This window comes from Heptranchias perlo, unplaced genomic scaffold, assembly GCF_035084215.1.
Source record: "Heptranchias perlo isolate sHepPer1 unplaced genomic scaffold, sHepPer1.hap1 HAP1_SCAFFOLD_43, whole genome shotgun sequence".
Taxonomy (NCBI): Eukaryota; Metazoa; Chordata; class Chondrichthyes; order Hexanchiformes; family Hexanchidae; genus Heptranchias; species Heptranchias perlo.
In genome coordinates, this window is record NW_027139442.1 from 11,047,889 (window position 1) to 11,066,692 (window position 18,804).

The window sequence follows — 18,804 nt, forward strand, 5'->3', positions numbered from 1 at the left end:
GCTATGGGACCCGAAAACATACCAGCTGTAGTGCTGAGGACTTGTGCTCCACAACGAGCTGCGCCTCTAGCCAAACTCTTCCAGTACAGCTACAACACTGGCATCTACACGACAATGTGGAAAATTGCCCAGGTATGTCGTGTCCACAAAAAGCAGGACAAATCAAATCCAGCCTATTACCGCCCTGTGAGTCCACTCCCAATCATCAACATGGTGATGGAAGGTGTCGTCGACAGTGCTATCAAGCGGCTCTTACTCACCAATATCATTCTCACTGACGCTCAGTTTGGGTTCTGCCAGGACCAGTCGGCTCCAGGCCTAATTATAGTCTTGGCCCAAACATGGACAAAAGAGATGATTTCCAGAGGCGAGGTGAGAGTGACTGCACTTTACATCAAGGCAGCATTTGACCAAGTGTGGCATCAAGGAGCCCGAGTGAAATTTGCGGCAATGAGAATCGGGGGAAACATCTCCAGTTGCTGGAGTCATACCTCGCTCAAAGGAAGATGGCAGTGGTTTTTGGAGGCCAATCATCTCAGCCCCAGGACATTGCGGCAGGCATTCCTCAGGGCAGTGTCCTAGGCCCAACGATCTTCAGCTGCTTCATCAATCACTTTCCGTCCATCGTATGGTCAGAAGTGGGGATGTTCGCTGATGATTGTACACTGTTCAGTTCCATTCGCAGCACCACATATAATGAAGTAGTCCGTGCCTGCAAGCAGCAAGACTTGGACAACATCCAGGCTTGGGCTGAAAAGATGCAAATAACATTCACGTCAGTCAAGTGCCTGTCAAAAAGAGAGAGACTAATAACCTCCACTTGACCATCAACATCCTGGGGTCACCAGTGACGAGAAACATAACTAGACCAGCCACATAAGTACAGTGGCTATAAGAGCAGGTCGGAGGCTGGGTATTCTGCGACGAGTGACTCACCTCCTGACTCCCCAAAGACTTTAGAACATCTACAAGGCACATGTCAGAAGTGTGATGGAATACTCTCCACTTGCCTGGATGAGTGCAGCTCAAAGAACACTCAAGAAGCTCAACATCATCCAGAACAAAGCTGCGCGCTTGATTGGCACCCCAACCACCACCCTAAACATTCACTCCCTCCAACACTGGTGCACCATGGCTGCATTGTGTACCATCTCGAAGATGCACTGCAGCAACTCGCCAAGGCTTCTTCAAAAACGCCACCCAAACCCACAATCTCTACCACCTAGAAGGACAAGGAGAGCAGGCGCATGGGAACAATACCGCCTGCACTTTCTCCTCAAAGTCACACACCATCCCGACTTGGAAATATATCGCCGTTCCTTCATCGTCGCTGGGTCAAAATCCTGGAACTCCCTTCCTAACAACAATGTGGGAGAACCTTCACCGCACAGACTGCTGAGGTTCAAGAAGGTGGCTCATCGCCATCTTCTCAAGGTCAATTCGGAATGGGCAATAAATGCTGGCCTTGCCATCGACGCCCACATCCCATGAATGAATAAAGAAACCTTCATGACTTAAAATCGAAGCCTTCTCGACTCTATTTCAGTGGAAATAATCCCGGTATTTCAAATCTTTCCCCACCCAGTTTCCCTTCCTTGGCTTCATTCCAGAGAATCCATATTGTATTCTCTATGGGTTTAATGTTGCTTCTTTAATGGGGCGTCCAAACTGCTCACTGTGCTCTTGTCAGCAGCCCGAGAAAGCAGTAAAACGGGATGTAAACAAAGCGAAAAAGGGCAAATAACTAATAAACATTCATCCTATTCACTGTAGCTGGTTTCATCTTCGATAGATCACTCCGTAAAGGCAGGCTCCGCTGTCCATTTGCCCCACTTTTCACAGCCGTGCCTTCACCCATATCCACGCTCCAGAATGCGGTCTATTTCAATGCGATGGCTGTAGGTAAGCCGAGTTATGTTCTTCGAACAAAACAGTGTCCACGAGTAGTTACCAATGTTGATTTATCTTAACAATTCCTTCTATTACATAAATCACTTTCCGGTACAAGTATATTGAGCCCAGAAATTACTTTTGCTCATCCAGTGGACAAACAATGAACACATTCCAATGAACGTCAACAAAGACTCGCATTCACTTACCGACTTTAATGTAATAAACATTCCCAAGGGGTTGCAATGAGCAGCGGGTAAAAACGGGCACTAAAGCATTATAAAGATATCAGGAGGACTGGCGAAAACCTTGGACAAATAATGGGTATAGGGAGGGTGTAAAAGGAGGATCAGTAAATGGAGAGACTGAGGGGAAAGGGTTGGTTTAAAGAGAGTAGAATTGAGATGTCTGAAGGAATGGCCACCAATGGTGGGATGAAAATAATAAAGGATGGCAAAATATAACAATAACTACTTGTGTTTATGTAGCGGATTTAACATAGATAATTATCCTAAGGCGATTTACTGAGGTATAATCAGACAATCATGGAATCCCGGCCACAGAAGGAGATATTTGGAGAGATGACAAAACCATAAAGCAAAAGATGGCGCTCATAGAAGGTCTGAACTTGCCTTTATGTAGCGCCTTTCTTGACCACAGGACGTCCCAAAACGCTTTACAATCAATGAAGTGCATTTTGAAGTGGATTCACTTTGGCAATCTAGGAAAAACGCAAGCAAATTCCCACAATCTGGAATTAGATAAATGACGAGGAGATCGGTTTTTGTAATGTTGGTTGTGGGCTAAATATTGCCCAAGAAACTGGGGAGAAAGCCCTTGCTTTTACTCGAATATTGCCATCAGATCTTTCACATCTACTTGAAAGGACAGATGCTCCCTCGGTTTAACGTGCCCTACAAAACACAATCCTTCCGACAGCACAGTGCTTACTCATTACTGCACTGTAGTGTCAGCCTGGATTATGTGCTCAAGTCTCTGGAGTAAGAATTGAACTCACAACCTTCTAACATCTGAAGCGAGACTGCTACCACTGAACCACGACTGAGGCCTGGAAGGCATAGAGGGTGATGGAGGGGCATAGGGAGAACATTCTGGAGCGTGGATATGGCTGAAGGCACGGTTGTCAGAAGTGGAGCAAATGGACCAACGTTGCACAAGCGGCCAGAGGTGGAGGAGGGGAGTGTTTGGCCTGGGCTGTAGTGGCTGCAGGTTTGGCGGAGGCTACAGGGATAGCAAGGGGTTAGGCCCTGGTGGATTTGAGTGTAAGAAAGAATAAAAATATAACACAGGCTCTGGAGGCTGGGAGCCACTATAGGTCATTCAGGACTTGGATGATTGGTGAGGGACTCACCAACCAAAAAGAGAGGAGTGGAGATGGAATCGGTGGCCAGGATGCGGAGATTGTGGAGTCATAGATTATGACTTCCCAATTTTTAACTGGATGAAATTGTGACTCATCTAAAATAGAATGTTGCTCTGACAACACAAATATATTGGAAGGGTCAAGAGAGGCGGTGATTTTGTAAGCGTACATCTGAAAATTGATCCATATCTGCACACAATTTCACCAAAGGGCAGCATGTGGATGAGGAAGAGGATTGAACCTTAAGATACATCAGATATAAGGGAGGAGAAGCTTCTCCTGGCTATGATCAGATAGATGAGTGCAACCAAGCGAGGGTAGTCCCACCAAAAGAGGCCAATGATCGATGAATGAGGAGGTCACGGGTGGGTTTCCTATAGCTGTGGAGGAGAGGGCGGAGATGTGGAGGGTTGGGCCATGGAGGGATTAAAAGCCCAGTCTGAAAATATTAAACGCTAGGCGATCGGGAACTGGGAGTCAGTGAGGGTGAGTGAGGCCAAGCAGGACCTGGTGCTGGTTGGAGGGCGGCCAGGAGTGAACTGGAGGAATGGAGTCTGGAGGGGTGAGAGGCAATCATGAGGGTTTCAATGGCAATGGGCTGAGGAAAAAATGTAGCCGGGTGAGGGAAGCACGGGGCCTTTGTAATTGAGGTCAAATCGGGTCATGAGCTCAGCTCGAGGCGAAACGGGAACAAATTTACTGGAGCCGTCAAACAATGTGAAATAAACGCGTAAATATCTGCAGTAAATTAACGGAGAGAGGAATGGCAATGAAGCTCATTCAGTGTCCGACCCCGAATATCACTCACCGTCCTGAACGTGGCCCTGAACTGTCCCTTTGTCAGAGCCTCAAATTACATATTTTAACTGGGAAACTGCAGGAACAGAGTGAAACGGGTCTGCTTGTGTCCCTTGATTCAGTGTACATTCGGAAAAATCGTTAAAAATTATAAATGAAACGGCAGGAGTGAACATGGTCAATGCAATTATATGAAAACTGTAAATGAAGCCGTTCATTATTGTTGGACCAGTCCTTTCTGAGCACAGCTTTTAACTTTATTCCTGAGAGAGGTCTCATTAAGACAAGATTCTGAACTTTGAGATGTTTGTGATATATCCACGTCATTATTTACACTGAAGACAAAGCTGCTGATGTAATGTGTTTGTTCAGGTGACTGTAACTAATAGCAATGATCAGGGGTATGGAGATTTATCCTCTGTATAAATCAGAGTTCGTTGCAATGTACCAGCTCAGAGTGCCTGCCGGAGCGGCGGTTGTCAGATCAACAGAAGTCACTGCTTCTAACCGAAATGGGATATCCAGTAATCTTTCTGATAGAAGACGTTTATTATCCTATTCTTGCAGCCGTTGGAGTTTCGGGTAAGCCGTTGTCTCAGCTGTTAATGGTGTAAATCCATGTTAACTGTGCCGCTGTACTTGGCACTTTTTTTCTCCCATCATGTTTTGTACAGCCACCTGTTCTTTTTTTTTATTCGTTCACTGGATGTGGGCGTCGCTGGCGAGGCCAGCATTTATTGCCCATCCCCAATTGCCCTCGAGAAGGTGGTGGTGAGCCGCCTTCTTGAAGCGCTGCAGTCCGTGTGGTGAAGGTTCTCCCACAGTGCTGTTAGGAAGGGAGTTCCAGGATTTTGACCCAGCGACAATGAAGGAACGGCGATATATTTCCAAGTCGGGATGGTGTGTGACTTGGAGGGGAACGTGCAGTTGGTGTTGTTCCCATGTGCCTGCTGCTCTTGTCCTTCTAGGTGGTAGAGGTCGCGGGTTTGGGAGGTGCTGTCGAAGAAGCCTTGGCGAGTTGCTGCAGGGCATCCTGTGGATGGTACACACTGCAGCCACAGTGCGCCGCTGGTGAAGGGAATGAATGTTTAGTGTGGTGGATGGGGTGCCAATCAAGCGGGCTGCTTTATCTTGGATGGTGTCCAGCTTCTTGAGTGTTGTTGGAGCTGCACTCATCCAAGCAAGTGGAGAGTATTCCATCACACTCCTGACTTGTGCCTTGAAGATGGTGGAAAGGCTTTGGGGAGTCAGGAGGTGAGTCACTCGCCGCAGAATACCCAGCCTCTGACCTGCTCTCGTAGCCACAGTATTTATATGGATGGTCCAGTTCAGTTTCTGGTCAATGGTGACCCCCAGGATGTTGATGGTGGGGGATTCGGTCATGGTAATGCCGTTGAATATCAGGGGGATGTGGTTAGACTGTCTCTTGTTGGAGATGGTCATTGCCTGGCACTTATCTGGCGCAAATGTTTCTTGCCACTTATGAGCCCAAGCCTGGATGTTGTCCAGGTCTTGCTGCATGCGGGCTCGGACTGCTTCATTATTTGAGAGGTTGCGAATGGAACTGAACACTGTGCAGTCATCAGAGAACATCCCCGTTTCTGACCTTATGATGGAGGGAAGGTCATTGATGAAGCAGCTGAAGATGTTTGAGCCTAGGACACTACCCTGAGGAACTCCTGCAGCAATGCCCTGGGGCTGAGATGATTGGCCTCCAACAACCACTACCATCTTCCTTCGTGCTAGGTATGACTCCAGCCACTGGAGAGTTTTCCCCCTGATTCCCATTGACTTCAATTTTACTAGGGCTCCTTAGTGCCACACTCGGTCAAATGCTGCATTGATGTCAAGGGCAGTCACTCTCACCTCACCTCTGGAATTCAGCTCTTTTGTCCATGTTTGGACCAAGGCTGTAATGAGGTCTGGAGCCGAGTGGTCCTGGCGGAACCCAAACTGAGCATCGGTGAGCAGGTTATTGGTGAGTAAGTGCCGCTTGATAGCACTGTTGATGACACCTTCCATCACTTTGCTGATGATTGAGAGTGGACTGATGGGGCGGTAATTGGCCGGATTGGATTTGTCCTGCTTTTTGTGGACAGGACATACCTGGGCAATTTTCCACATTGTCGGGTAGATGCAAGTGTTGTAGCTGTACTGGAACAGCTTGGCTAGAGGCGCAGCTAGTTCTGAAGCACAAGTCTTCAGCACTACAGCTGGGATGTTGTCGGGCCCCATAGCCTTTGCTGTATCCAGTGCACTCAGCCGTTTCTTGAATTCACGTGGAGTGAATCGAATTGCTCGAAGACTGGCTTCTGTGATGGTGGGGATATCGGGAGGAGGCCGAGATGGATCATCCACTCTGTTCTATCAGTTGATGGAATGTCCTAATTCTCTGCTCTTTCAGTCCTGTAGCATCTGCATGATAACTATAATGTACCTTGTATGTCCAACATTGGCATTGTTACTAAATTATTCTCTGTACTGAATGTATTGGAATCAGTTGCCTGGGCTAAGAGCTGGTCTCAGAGCTGTTCACAGTTTCATGTTGTTGAACTAAGCCGCCCTGGAATATTTTTTCATCAATGTGTTTTCAGTGATTGATAATGAGACAGCTCGCGGTCTCAGTGTTGCAAGGAGGCAGCGGAAAGTCCTCCCTCCACAATAACATTGTTCAGTTTAATTGGGATTTCAATGTATTGATTGGTTATCACTGTTATGCAATATTGCTTCATTGTGTGTGGATCTGACGCCGCTTCAGAATTCTGGCCACTGAAATGAGTTTCCTGCTGATTCATTCACATCTCATTCTCTGATTCACTGTGGATGAATTCACTGTAAAATGCAATGTTTTATGGTTATGTTGTACCAGTTTGCACTTTATCGTTTGGAATGATGAATCCTGTTTATCTCCAGATTATAAATAGCAGCGGTGATGTTCGCGTTTTGTTAATTGAACAATGCCGCCATCCAACGCTGTACTTTCTAATTACAGGAGAAGGAATTTCAATTATTGTGAGATGTGTCTGGAAGAGTTATTCGATTCTGTTTATTCCATGCATTGTAGATGAAGTGAACAGTGTAGGTGAACAGGTGGAGACTTGGGTGATCAGTAGAAACATTAAACTGTTCACAGAGGCTTCATCATTTAAAGAACTGACACTGAGAATAGGAACGCTGGAACACGGGGCTGGTGAAGAGAAAGCAGGCGCAGGATGTTAGGATTGACCCGGATGTGAAAAGCGGCATTGAGAAAGAGAGACGAGAGAGCGCGGAGTGATAAAGACGAGCGATAGAGAACGCGATTGAGAAGGAAAACCAGAGGGAGATGGGAGAAGGAACGGGAAAGGAGAAAGCTGGAGACAGAGAGGGAGAGTGAGAGAGAGAGAGAGAGATAGGGAGCGGCAGCGGGGTGAACAATTCATCGGAAGGAGCTGCTAAAACTTCCAGAGCAATTATGAAGAGGAAATGTGACTTGAAGGTGTTATTAGGGTGTTGTCAGATTGTGAGAGTTTTATTGTACTCTCTCGGGGTGTGTTTATCACCATCAGGTCCTCAGTCTGTTTATGTGAATGTTCCATTCACTTATTTACTGATGAAATAAATAAACATAATTTAAATGTATTTGAAGAAAAGACTCAGTCATTTTTTGATCATATTGATTTATTAGGGTATTTTATTTCAAAAGCGATGTGACAGTTTAATTCAATAAAGAATGAGGCTAATTCAATTAATACATTTTAATTTAATTTGAATTGAATGTGCAAACTAAATTTATTGAAAACATTTTATACCCAACGACCAGAAAATACAATAGAAAGGAACTGTTAAATTTATTAATTGCGTTGCGTGACTGGGACCTATAGATTAGGTTTCCTCGAACACCCTCCAACAGTCTCTCCCTGTGATTCCCAGCCTCTCCTACCATTGCATTGAATCCTCTGCTTCTCATCCGTTGCTTCAGTTTATCCGCTTCCGCAAACCATCTGCTCCTGACTCTCCTCCAGCTCCGACATGTCCTTATTCCTTGTTTCCCTCCCAACCTCACTCAATGGCTCGGTCTCCAGCTGTCTCTTGCAATCCGATGCGAAGTCTGAAACTCACCGCCACAGATCTCGATCTTTCCCGTCTTGTGCCAGCCCTTGTCGGCTCTCTTAACCCACAGCAACCAGCTGCACCTTCCCTTGTCCGATTTTCCCGAACTTCTCGCACTTTCGCGTCGGTCTGGAGCTCAAACCCGGATTTAACTAGAATCATAGAATCATAGAAGTTTACAACATGGAAACAGGCCCTTCGGCCCAACATGTCCATGTCGCCCAGTTTATACCACTAAGCTAGTCCCAATTGCCTGCACTTGGCCCATATCCCTCTATACCCATCGTACCCATGTAACTGTCCAAATGCTTTTTAAAAGACAAAATTGTACCCGCCTCTACTACTGCCTCTGGCAGCTCGTTCCAGACACTCACCACCCTTTGAGTGAAAAAATTGCCTCTCTGGACCCTTTTGTATCTTGCCCCTCTCACCTTAAATCTATGTCCCCTCGTTATAGACTCCCCTACCTTTGGGAAAAGATTTTGACTATCTACCTTATCTCTGGCCCTCATTATTTTATAGACTTGTATAAGATCACCCCTCAACCTCCTACTCTCCAGGGAAAAAAGTCCGAGTCTATATAACCTCTCCCTATAAGTCAAACCATCAAGTCCCGGCAGTATCCTCGTAAATCTTTTCTGCACTCTTTCTAGTTTAATAATATCCTTTCTATAATAGGGTGACCAGAACTGTACACAGTATTCCAAGTGTGGCCTAACTAATGTCTTGTACAACTTCAACAAGACATCCGAACTCCTGTATTCAATGTTCTGACCAATGAAACCAAGCAAGCTGAATGCCTTCTTCACCACCCTATCCACCTGTGACTCCACTTTCAAGGAGCTATGAACCTGTACTCCTAGATCTCTTTGTTCTATAACTCTCCCCAACGCCCTACCATTAACGGAGTAGGTCCTGGCCCGATTCGATCTCCCAAAATGCATCACCTCACATTTATCTGAATTAAACTCCATCTGCCATTCATCGGCCCACTGGCCCAATTTATCAAGATCCCGTTGCAATCCTAGATAACCTTCTTCACTGTCCACGATGCCACCAATCTTGGTGTCATCTGCAAACTTACTAACCATGCCTCCTAAATTCTCATCCAAATCATTAATATAAATAACAAATAACAGCGGACCCAGCACCGATCCCTGAGGCACACCGCTGGTCACATGCCTCCAATTTGAAAAACAACCCTCTACACCCACCCTCTGTCTTCTGTCGTAAAGCCAATGTTGTATCCAATTGGCTACCTCACCTTGGATCCCGTGAGATTTAACCTTATGTAACAACCTACCATGCGGTACCTTGTCAAAGGCTTTGCGAAAGTCCATGTCGACCACGTCTACTGCACAGCCCTCATCTATCTTCTTGGTTACCCCTTCAAAAAACTCAATCAAATTCGTGAGACATGATTTTCCTCTCACAAAACCATGCTGACTGTTCCTAATCTGTCCCTGCCTCTCCAAATGCCCGTAGATCCTGTCTCTCAGAATAACCTCTAACAACTTACCCACTACAGATGTCAGGCTCACCGGTCTGTAGTTCCCAGGCTTTTCCCTGCCGCCCTTCTTAAACAAAGGCACAACATTTGCTACCCTCCAATCTTCAGGCACCTCACCTGTAGCGGTGGATGATTCAAATATCTCTGCTAGGGGACCCGCAATTTCCTCCCTAACCTCCCATAACGTCCTGGGATACATTTCATCAGGTCCCGGAGATTTATCTACCTTGATGCGCGTTAAGACTTCCAGCACCTCCCTCTCTGTAATATGTACGCTCCTCAAGACATCACTATTTATTTCCCCAAGTTCCCTAACATCCAAGCCTTTCTCAACCGTAAATACCGATGCGAAATATTCATTTAGGATCTCACCCATCTCTTTTGGTTCCGCACATTGGATTCCCGGTCCGGAATGCCCCGCCTCCCTTCCCCACCGGCACTGCGCCCTCACTCGGCCCTTCCAGTGGATGCCGTGCTCACTTTATTCACTTTCTATATCAATTTCCCAATTCATTATTGGTTATTGTCTTTGGAAACATTTCTCTGCCCGAAAACGCTGCCCAGTTCAGTGAATCAGTTTCCACTGCTTGATGCATCAACAAAGCTGGAAATTTCACCCCAGATCCTGTCAAACTGCTGCATTGGCTCCTGGTCTGACCAGTAATTTATCTGCTTCCATTTCTCTCTCTTACAGTTAACTTAGTGGCGATTGTGATCCTGTCCCGAGGAAAGTGCGGACTCTCCAAATGTATCACCCGTTACCTGGTGGGAATGGCAGTGGCCGATCTCTTAGTCGTTATCACTGATGTTATATTGAGGTCCATTAGGTGGACTTATTTCCCGGTTTCGTTCCTGGACATTACTCCCGTGTGTTGTCTCATTTACTTCCTGATTTTTGCAGCCACCGAGATTTCTGTCTGGCTCACTGTCGCTTTCACCTTTGATCGATTTGTGGTCATTTGTTGTGAGAAGCTGAAAACAAAATATTGCACCGAGAGAACGGCGGCTGTGGTTCTGGGAACAGTGAGTGTGTTGAGCTGTTTCGAGAGTCTCCCTTGGTACTTTACACTTAAACCCGCGTTTATAATTGATAATGTTCACTGGTTTTGTGTGACTAAACAGGGCTTCCATACTTCCCCCGCATGGACAGCATATGACATGTTTCATCGCATTTTAACCCCTTGTCTCCCGTTCTGTCTGATTTTGCTGCTCAATGTTCTGACGGTCAGACGTATTTTAGTGTCCAGTCGGGTCCGCAGGGAACTCAGGGTCCGCAGCAATGGAGAGAATCACAAGGATCCAGAGATGGAGAAACGAAAGAAATCCATCATTTTACTCTTCAGTATTTCGGGCAGTTTCATATTGTTATGGGTGACACAGGTTGTATTTTACATCCATAAGCGAATTACAAACATTTATTCTTACTCCGCCTCTGACCTTGGTTATGTCACAGAATCCACAGCAGGAATGCTGCAGGTTCTTAGTTCCTGCACAAACACGTGTATTTATGTCCTGACCCAGACCAAATTCAGAGAGGAGCTGAAGAATGCGATGAAATACCCACTGATTCTAATTGTTAAATTAGTTAATTTTTTGAAAGAACTGCAGGGTTTGAAGCACTAGAACTAAATTCCATTTCATATTCTATCCCCTACACTTCCACTGACCGGAAAATACATTTTATATTAGCAGCTCCGAGCCGGGAAATGATCTTAAATCTGATCCATTGAGGGCAGGGATTGTTCTGAAGGCGACACATGAATTGTTGCTCAAATTGGCGGCACTAAAGAGCTCAGCTGGACTTCAACTAAATGGTCATCCTGCACCGGCGGGAAAAAGGGCAAACCTGCCAATCACAGTCACTGCTGTGCGCCGGATCAGAATGAGTGCACTCCACATAAATGCAGAGACAGAATGGCATAGATATATAGACAGGCAGACAGGCAGGCAAACAGACGACAGAAACAACAACAACTTGCATTTATATAGCGCCTTTAACTTAGTAAAGCTTCCCAAGGTTCTTCAGAGGAGCGATTGTCAAACAAAATTTGACACCGAGCCACATAAGGAGACCATAAAACCATAAGAGATAGGAGCAGGAGAAGGCCGTTCGGCCCCTCGAGCCTGCTCCGACATTTAATGAGATCATGGCTGATCTGATTTTTAACTCAAATCCACTTTCCCGCCTTTTCCCCATATCCTTTGACTCCCTTGCTGATCAAAAATATGTCTAACTCAGCCTTGAATGTATTCAATGAGTCAGCCTCCACAGCTTTTTGGGGTAAAGAATTCTAAAGATCCACAGCCCTCTGAGAGAAGAAATTCCTCCTCATGTCCGTCTTAAACGGGCGACCCCTTATTCTGTGACTATGCCCCCTAGTTTTAGATTGCCCCATGAGGGGTATCATCCTCTCAGCATCTATACTATCGAGTCCTCTCAGAATCTTGCATGTTTCAATAAGGTCTCCTCTCATTCTTCTAAACTCCAATGAGTATAGACCCAACCTGTTCAATCTTTCCTCATAAGGCAACCCTTCCATACCCGGAATCAACCTAGTGAACCTTCTCTGAACTGCCTCCATTGCAAATATGTCCTTCCTTAAATAAGGGTACCAGAACTGTATGCTGTACTCCAGGTCTGGTCTCACCAGCACCCTGTACAGTTGTAGCATGACTTCCCTGCTTTTATACTCCATCCCCCTAGAAATAAAGGCCAATATTCTGTTTGCCTTCTGGGTTACCTGCTGCACCTGTATGTTGACTTTTTGTGTTTCATGTACGAGGATACACAGAATCTTCTGTATCGCAGAATTTTGTAGTATTTCTCCATTCAAATAATATTTTGTTTTTTTATTTTTCCTCCCAAAGTGGATGACTCCACCTTTTCCCACATTGTATTCCATCTGCCATTTTTTTTTCCCGTTCACTGAACCTGTCAATATCCCTTTGCAGACACGTTGTGTCCTCATCGCAACTTGCTTTTCCACCTATCTTTGTATCATCATCAAATTTGGCTGCAAGACACACTTTTCCTTCATCCAAGTCATTGGTATATATTGTAAATATTTGATGGCCCCAGCACTGATCCCTGTGGCACCCCACTAGTTAGAGATTGCCATTTTGAAAATGACTCTTTTATCCCGACTCTTTGTTTTCTGTTAATTAGCCAATCCTCCTCTATCCATGACAGTATATTACCCGCAAAACCACGAGCTCTTATCTTGTGCAGTAATCTTTTATGTGGCACCTTATCGAATGCCTTTTGGAAATCTAAATATACTGCATCCATTGGTTCCCCTTTATCCACCCTGTCCGTTACTTCCTCACAGAACTCAAATAAATTTGTCAGACACGATTTCCCCTTCATTAAACCATGTTGACTCTCCTTGATTGTATTTTGAGTCTCCAAATGTCCTGCTACTACTTCCTTAATAATGTATTCCAGCATTTTCACAATGACAGATGGTAGACTAATTGGTCTATAGTTTCCTGTTTCTGTCTTACTCCCTTCTTGAATAGGGGTGTTACGTTTGTGGTTTTCCAATGCGTTGGGACCTTTCCAGAATCTAGTGAATTCTGGAAGATTACAACCAATGCATTCACTATCTCTGCAGTCACTTCCTTTAAGACCCTCGGATGCAAGCAATCAGGTCCAGGAGACTGGTCAGCCTTTAGACCCATTAATTTACCTGGTACTTTTTCTCTAGTGATAGTGATTGTTTTTAGTTCCTCCCTCCCCTTTGTCCCTTGATTTTCTACTATTATTGGTATATTATTATTGACTTCTGCTGTGAAGACAGATACAAAATATCTGTTCAATTCCTCTGTCATTTCCTTGTTTTCCATTATTATTACCCCAGTTTCATCCTCTAAGGTAACACTATTTACTTTAGCTACCCTCATCCTTTTTATATACTTGTAGAACCTTTTATTGTTAGTTTTTATGTTACTTGCTAGTTCACTCTCATAAATTATTTTCTCCCTCTTTATTATTCTTTTAGTCATGCTTTGCGAGTATTTAAAGTTTCCCAATCTTCGGGCTTACCAGTAATCTTTGCCATGTTGTATGCTTTTACTTTTAACCTGATACCATCCTTGACTTCCTGAGTTAGCCATGGTTGGTTCACCCTTTTTGTGGAGTATTTCCTCCCAACAGGGAAAAATCTTGGTGCGAGTCATAAAATATGTTATTAAATGTTTGCCACTGCGTATCCACCATCATACCATCTAATCTGTTTACCAAGTCCACTTTTGCCAATTCCGCCCTCATTCCTTTATAATTGTCCTTATTTAAGTTTAATGAAGTAGTTTCGGACCCAAGATCCTCGGTCTCAAATTGGATGTGAAATTCTATCATATTATGATCACTGCTTTCCAAGGGATCTTTTATTTTGGGATCATTAATTAATCCTGTTTTTTTACCCAGATCCAAAATGGCCTGTTCCCCGTTTGGTTCCCCGACGTATTGGTGTAAGGAACAATCCCTAGCACATTCTATGAACGCCTCCTCAGAGCTATTATTGCCAACTTGATTTCTCCAATCTATTTGAAAGTTAAAATCGCCCATGATTATTTTACAAAAGTTATGACGCATTTCATTTCATTCTCTTTTTCTTCATTGATGCTGTTCTCCTCAATGTGCTGTAACAGTGTTGCGAACATGGAAAAGCTCGGGTAATTACTTTTCAGTCAGGCTTGCCACAGTTCTAATGACTTTTGGAATGCTTGCATCTGTTCACAAGGTCGAAACAAATCATTGCCTCTTTCTTGCAACTTCAAATTCAGTTCGTTCAAAATTAAGAACATGTCAGCCAGGTATGACAACTTCATTAACCAACTTTCATATTCAAATAATATTGCCAAGTTAGACTGTTTCTCCACCAGAAAAATGTGAATCTCTTTCCTGAGGTCATGCACCCTTGTAAGCACCCTGCCCCGTTACAGCCATCGTACCTCAGTGTGAAACAGTAAATGAGTAAGCTCATCTCCCATTTCTGAGCATAACGCTTCAAAAAGTCCGCATTTCAGTGAGCTTCCTTTAATGAAATTAACAATTTTCACTCCTTCCTTCAGTACTGCCATAAAATCAGGGGGCATACACTTGGACACCAAAACTTTGCGGTGAATGAAACAGTGATTCTAACCATCATTACCAGCTGCCTCAGGTATTCTTCTCACAACTCTGCTAATTCTACCTATCATATTTGCTGCACCGTCACTGCTAATTCCTTTGCAATTAGCCCAGACCAATTTGTGTTTTCCATCTACACAGTCATGCAGTGCTTCGAATATCTGTGCTCATGTATTTGTTGGCAAAGTTAGACAACACAGCAAACATTCTATAAAGTCATCTTGCCCGACATATCTCAAAGAAACTAACAGTGTTGCACAATTTGAAATATCAGCACTCTCGTCAAGTTGGATAGCAAAATCCACGGCTGCAACCGAGTAATCAGCGAGGCTTCTAAATGCTCAGCAACAGAACGGATTCGCCGAGACATTGTGTTATCACTGAGAGAAATGCTTCTCAATTTTTCAGCAGGCTTCTTATCGAAGATTGTCCGCACCATATCCAGAGATGGTGGAAGAATAAGTTTTTCGACAACTGTATGGGGCATCTTCTCTTTTGCCACACGGTATGGGACCAAATATGACGCCAGTTGTGCCTTATCATTCAGAGCAGTTGTCCGACTAAGAACTTGTGCTGATAACTTTAATTCCTGTTGCTTCCTTTGAAAATATTCAAGCGGGTGATCAACGAGTTCGCCATGTTTTGTTTCTAAATGTCTTTTTAATTTTGACGGTTTTGAACACTTGTTTCCAAGCACCTCGCTGCAAATAACACACTGGCGCTTTGGATCTTGGTTTGCCTTTGCACAATTGATCAAACCACATTTCAAAAAAGCCTCACTATGCTGCCTCGTCCAAGATTTAGTTTTCTTCTTTGTCGGTGGTTCAGACCAGGTCGACATGGCAGAATTAAGTCCGTCATTACTTGAACGTTCTGTTGCAGATGACGGAATTACTCATGTTTTTTTCATTTTCGGATGTAGATGGGTTTGGTAACTGTATTTCCGAACTTCTTTCTCTTATTACAAAACGATCCATTTTTGGGAATTGAAGTTTGAAGATTAAGCCGCCCCTGACTCCTTTCCCCGTGTTAATGGGCCGAGACCAGCACCACTCACCGTGGCTTTGGCGGTGAGGAAGAACACGTCCCGGTTGATGCTCGGAAGCACTAAACATAACAGGAAGACTATTCCACTGGAACAAGACCATCGCTCCACAGAATGAAATGACTGCCTGCCATCTGCCCAACGGAAGTTACCTAATAAAAACGTGAATATAAACTTCAGCCCAACATTCAACCAATCAATGTCACGCAATCACAATTTCTGACTACAAAACTGACTGTGACATATCATCTCTTTATTAAATAAATGTTTGCCCTTTTCTTATTTGATGTCCAGTTACGCTTCATTTGATTTTCCTGGGTTTGTGCTTTGACTGTACCCATTTAATGACAGTGAGCTGATATTGCCAATCGGGTTCAGCATTCTCTGGCGAGCAGCTACCTGCTCTATAAGCTCCGCTGGTAACCTGATATCTGACGAATTTCCTTTCCATGTTCCACTACATTTATACTTTTCTTTTTAGGGTTCAAAGGAAGGTGCACAAATTGAAGCACAAGGCAATTTGGCAACATGCAGGTCTCCCCAGTAAACGCAAGAGCACTCAAAAGGAATCCCAATGGAACAAGTCCCTTCTCATTCACTCCCACTGGAAAAAAATCCTTAAAGACCAAATCCTATTCCCTCCCATTGCATAGAATCCCAAAGAGAATAAAACCCTTTCCCCTTCCAAGCCATTACAGAGAGTGCGGTGTCCAGAACTGAACAAAGTACTCCAAATGAGGTCTACCCAGAGCTCTGTATAACTGTGACAAAACTTCCACTCCTTTTTATTCCAGTTCCCTTGAGATGAAGATCAAAATTTCATCTCCATTTTAACTTTTGTTTAGTGATTTAGTAATCACTGTACTTGGACCCCTAAATCTCTCTCCTCCCCCACAGTTCCTAGCTTCTTGCCATTCAGAAAATACTCTGATCTTTCTTTTTAAGTTCCAAACTGGATAACCTCACGCTTTCACACCTTGACTTCCATCTGTCACAGTTTTGCCCACTCACTTAATCTGTCAGTGTCCCTTTGCAACTTTCTGCTCCCATCTATAACGCTTACTGTACCACCTAACCAAGTGTCGTCAGCACACTGGGATATAAGGTTCTCTCCATAAGATGAGAAGAAATAGGAGCAGGAGTCGGCCATAAGGGCCCTCGAGCCTGCTCCACCATTCAAGAGATCATGTCTGATCTTCAACCTCAACTCCACTATCCCGCCCCATCCCCATATCCCTCGATTTCCCTGGAGTCCAAAAATCTATCGATCTCAGCTTTGAATATAACTCAACGACTGAGCATCCACTGTCCTCTGGGGTAGAGAATTCCAAATATTCTCAACCGTTTGAGTTCAGAAATTTTTCCTCATATCGGTCCTAAATGTCCGACCCCTTATCTTGAGACTATGACCTCTAGTTCTTGACTCTCCAGCCAGGGGAAACAGCCTCTCAGCGTTTAGCCTGTCAAGCCGTCTAAGAATTTTATTCGTTTCAATGCGATCAGCTTTCATTCTTCTGAATTCCACAGAATATCGGCCAATTTTAGACAATATCGCCTCATCGTACAATTGCACAAAGACCCCCTTACTCTTATATTACAACACCCTTGCGATAAAGGCTAACATATCATTTGCATTCCTCACTCTCATGAGACTCTTGGTAACTCACTATTTCGAGTATGTTTTTCCTCTACTCGTTCTATAGGGACAAGAAATGAACGTTGAAAACATTTTACTCTAATTATACCCGTTTATGTTTTGGAAACAATATCCAGTTAACTGCATCAAAATCGATTCCAAACTTAGAGTTTCAGAAGGGAGTGGATTAATGCGAATACTGAATTGCGATGGCCTGGAAACAAACCCGGGTCAACTACTTGGAAGACAGCTATGCTCGGCACTATACCAGCTTTAGTGATAAACAATAATGATAAAATATTTCCCAAACATCCGACCTTGAACGGAAATAGCAGGCGGTTGGATTTTGTTCCATTCCCCACCACTCAGATAATGAAGCAGTCCGTGCCAGCATGCAGCAAGACCTGGACAACATCCAGACTTGGGCTGATAAATGGCAAGCAATATTGACGCCAGAAAAGTGGCAGCCAATGACGATCACCACCAAGACAGAGTGTAACCACCTAACGATGAAATTCAACGGCATTACCATCGCCGAATCCCCCACCATCAACATCCTGGAGGTCATCATTGACCAGAAACTGAACTGGACCAGCCACCTAAAATACTGTGGCTACAAGAGCAGGCCAGAGGCTCGGTATTCTGCGGCGAGTGACTCAACTCGTGACTCCCCAAAGCCTTTCCACCATCTACAAGGCACAAGTCAGGAGTGCGATGTAATAATCTCCACTTGTTTGGATGAGTGCAGCTCCAAAAACACTCAAGAAGCTCGACACCATCCAGGACAAAGCAGCCCGCTTGATTGGCACCCCATCCACCACCCTAAACATTCACTCCCTTCACCACCGGCGCAATGTGGCTGCAGTGTGTACCATCCACAGGATGCACTGCAGCAACTCGCCAAGGCATCTTCGACAGCACCTCCCAAACCCACGAACTCCACCATCCAGAAGGATAAGGGCAGCTGGCACATGGAAACAACACCACCTGCACGTTTCCCTCCAAGTCACACACCATCCCGACTTGGAAATATATCGCCGTTCCTTCATCGTCGCTGGCTCGAAATCCTGGAACTCCCTTCCTAACAGTACTGTGGGAGAACCTTCACCACACGGACTGCAGCGGTTCATGAAGGCGGCTCAACACCACCTTCTCGAGCGCAATTAGAGATGGGCAATAAATGCTGGCCTCGCCAGCTACACCCACCTCCACCTCCCAAAAAAGAATTTTAAACAATCCGTAGAAATTCCCCTGTCCACTATATTAGTCCCCTGTTCAAAAAATTCGATCAGGTTCATCAGGCAAATCCTTTACCCTT

The 18,804-nt window shown here is 44.6% G+C and overlaps 1 protein-coding gene across 1 annotated transcript; it reads left to right on the forward strand.

Annotated features, from left to right (window-relative positions):
• The first annotated feature begins 210 nt into the window (after positions 1–210).
• On the forward strand, positions 211–11,297 carry LOC137312598 (probable G-protein coupled receptor 139). The gene is made up of 3 exons (XM_067979124.1): positions 211–372; positions 4,504–4,654; positions 10,369–11,297. Exons 1-3 carry the CDS (start codon positions 211–213, stop codon positions 11,295–11,297), a joined length of 1,242 nt encoding a protein of 413 aa, XP_067835225.1.
• Positions 11,298–18,804: the final 7,507 nt, after the last annotated feature.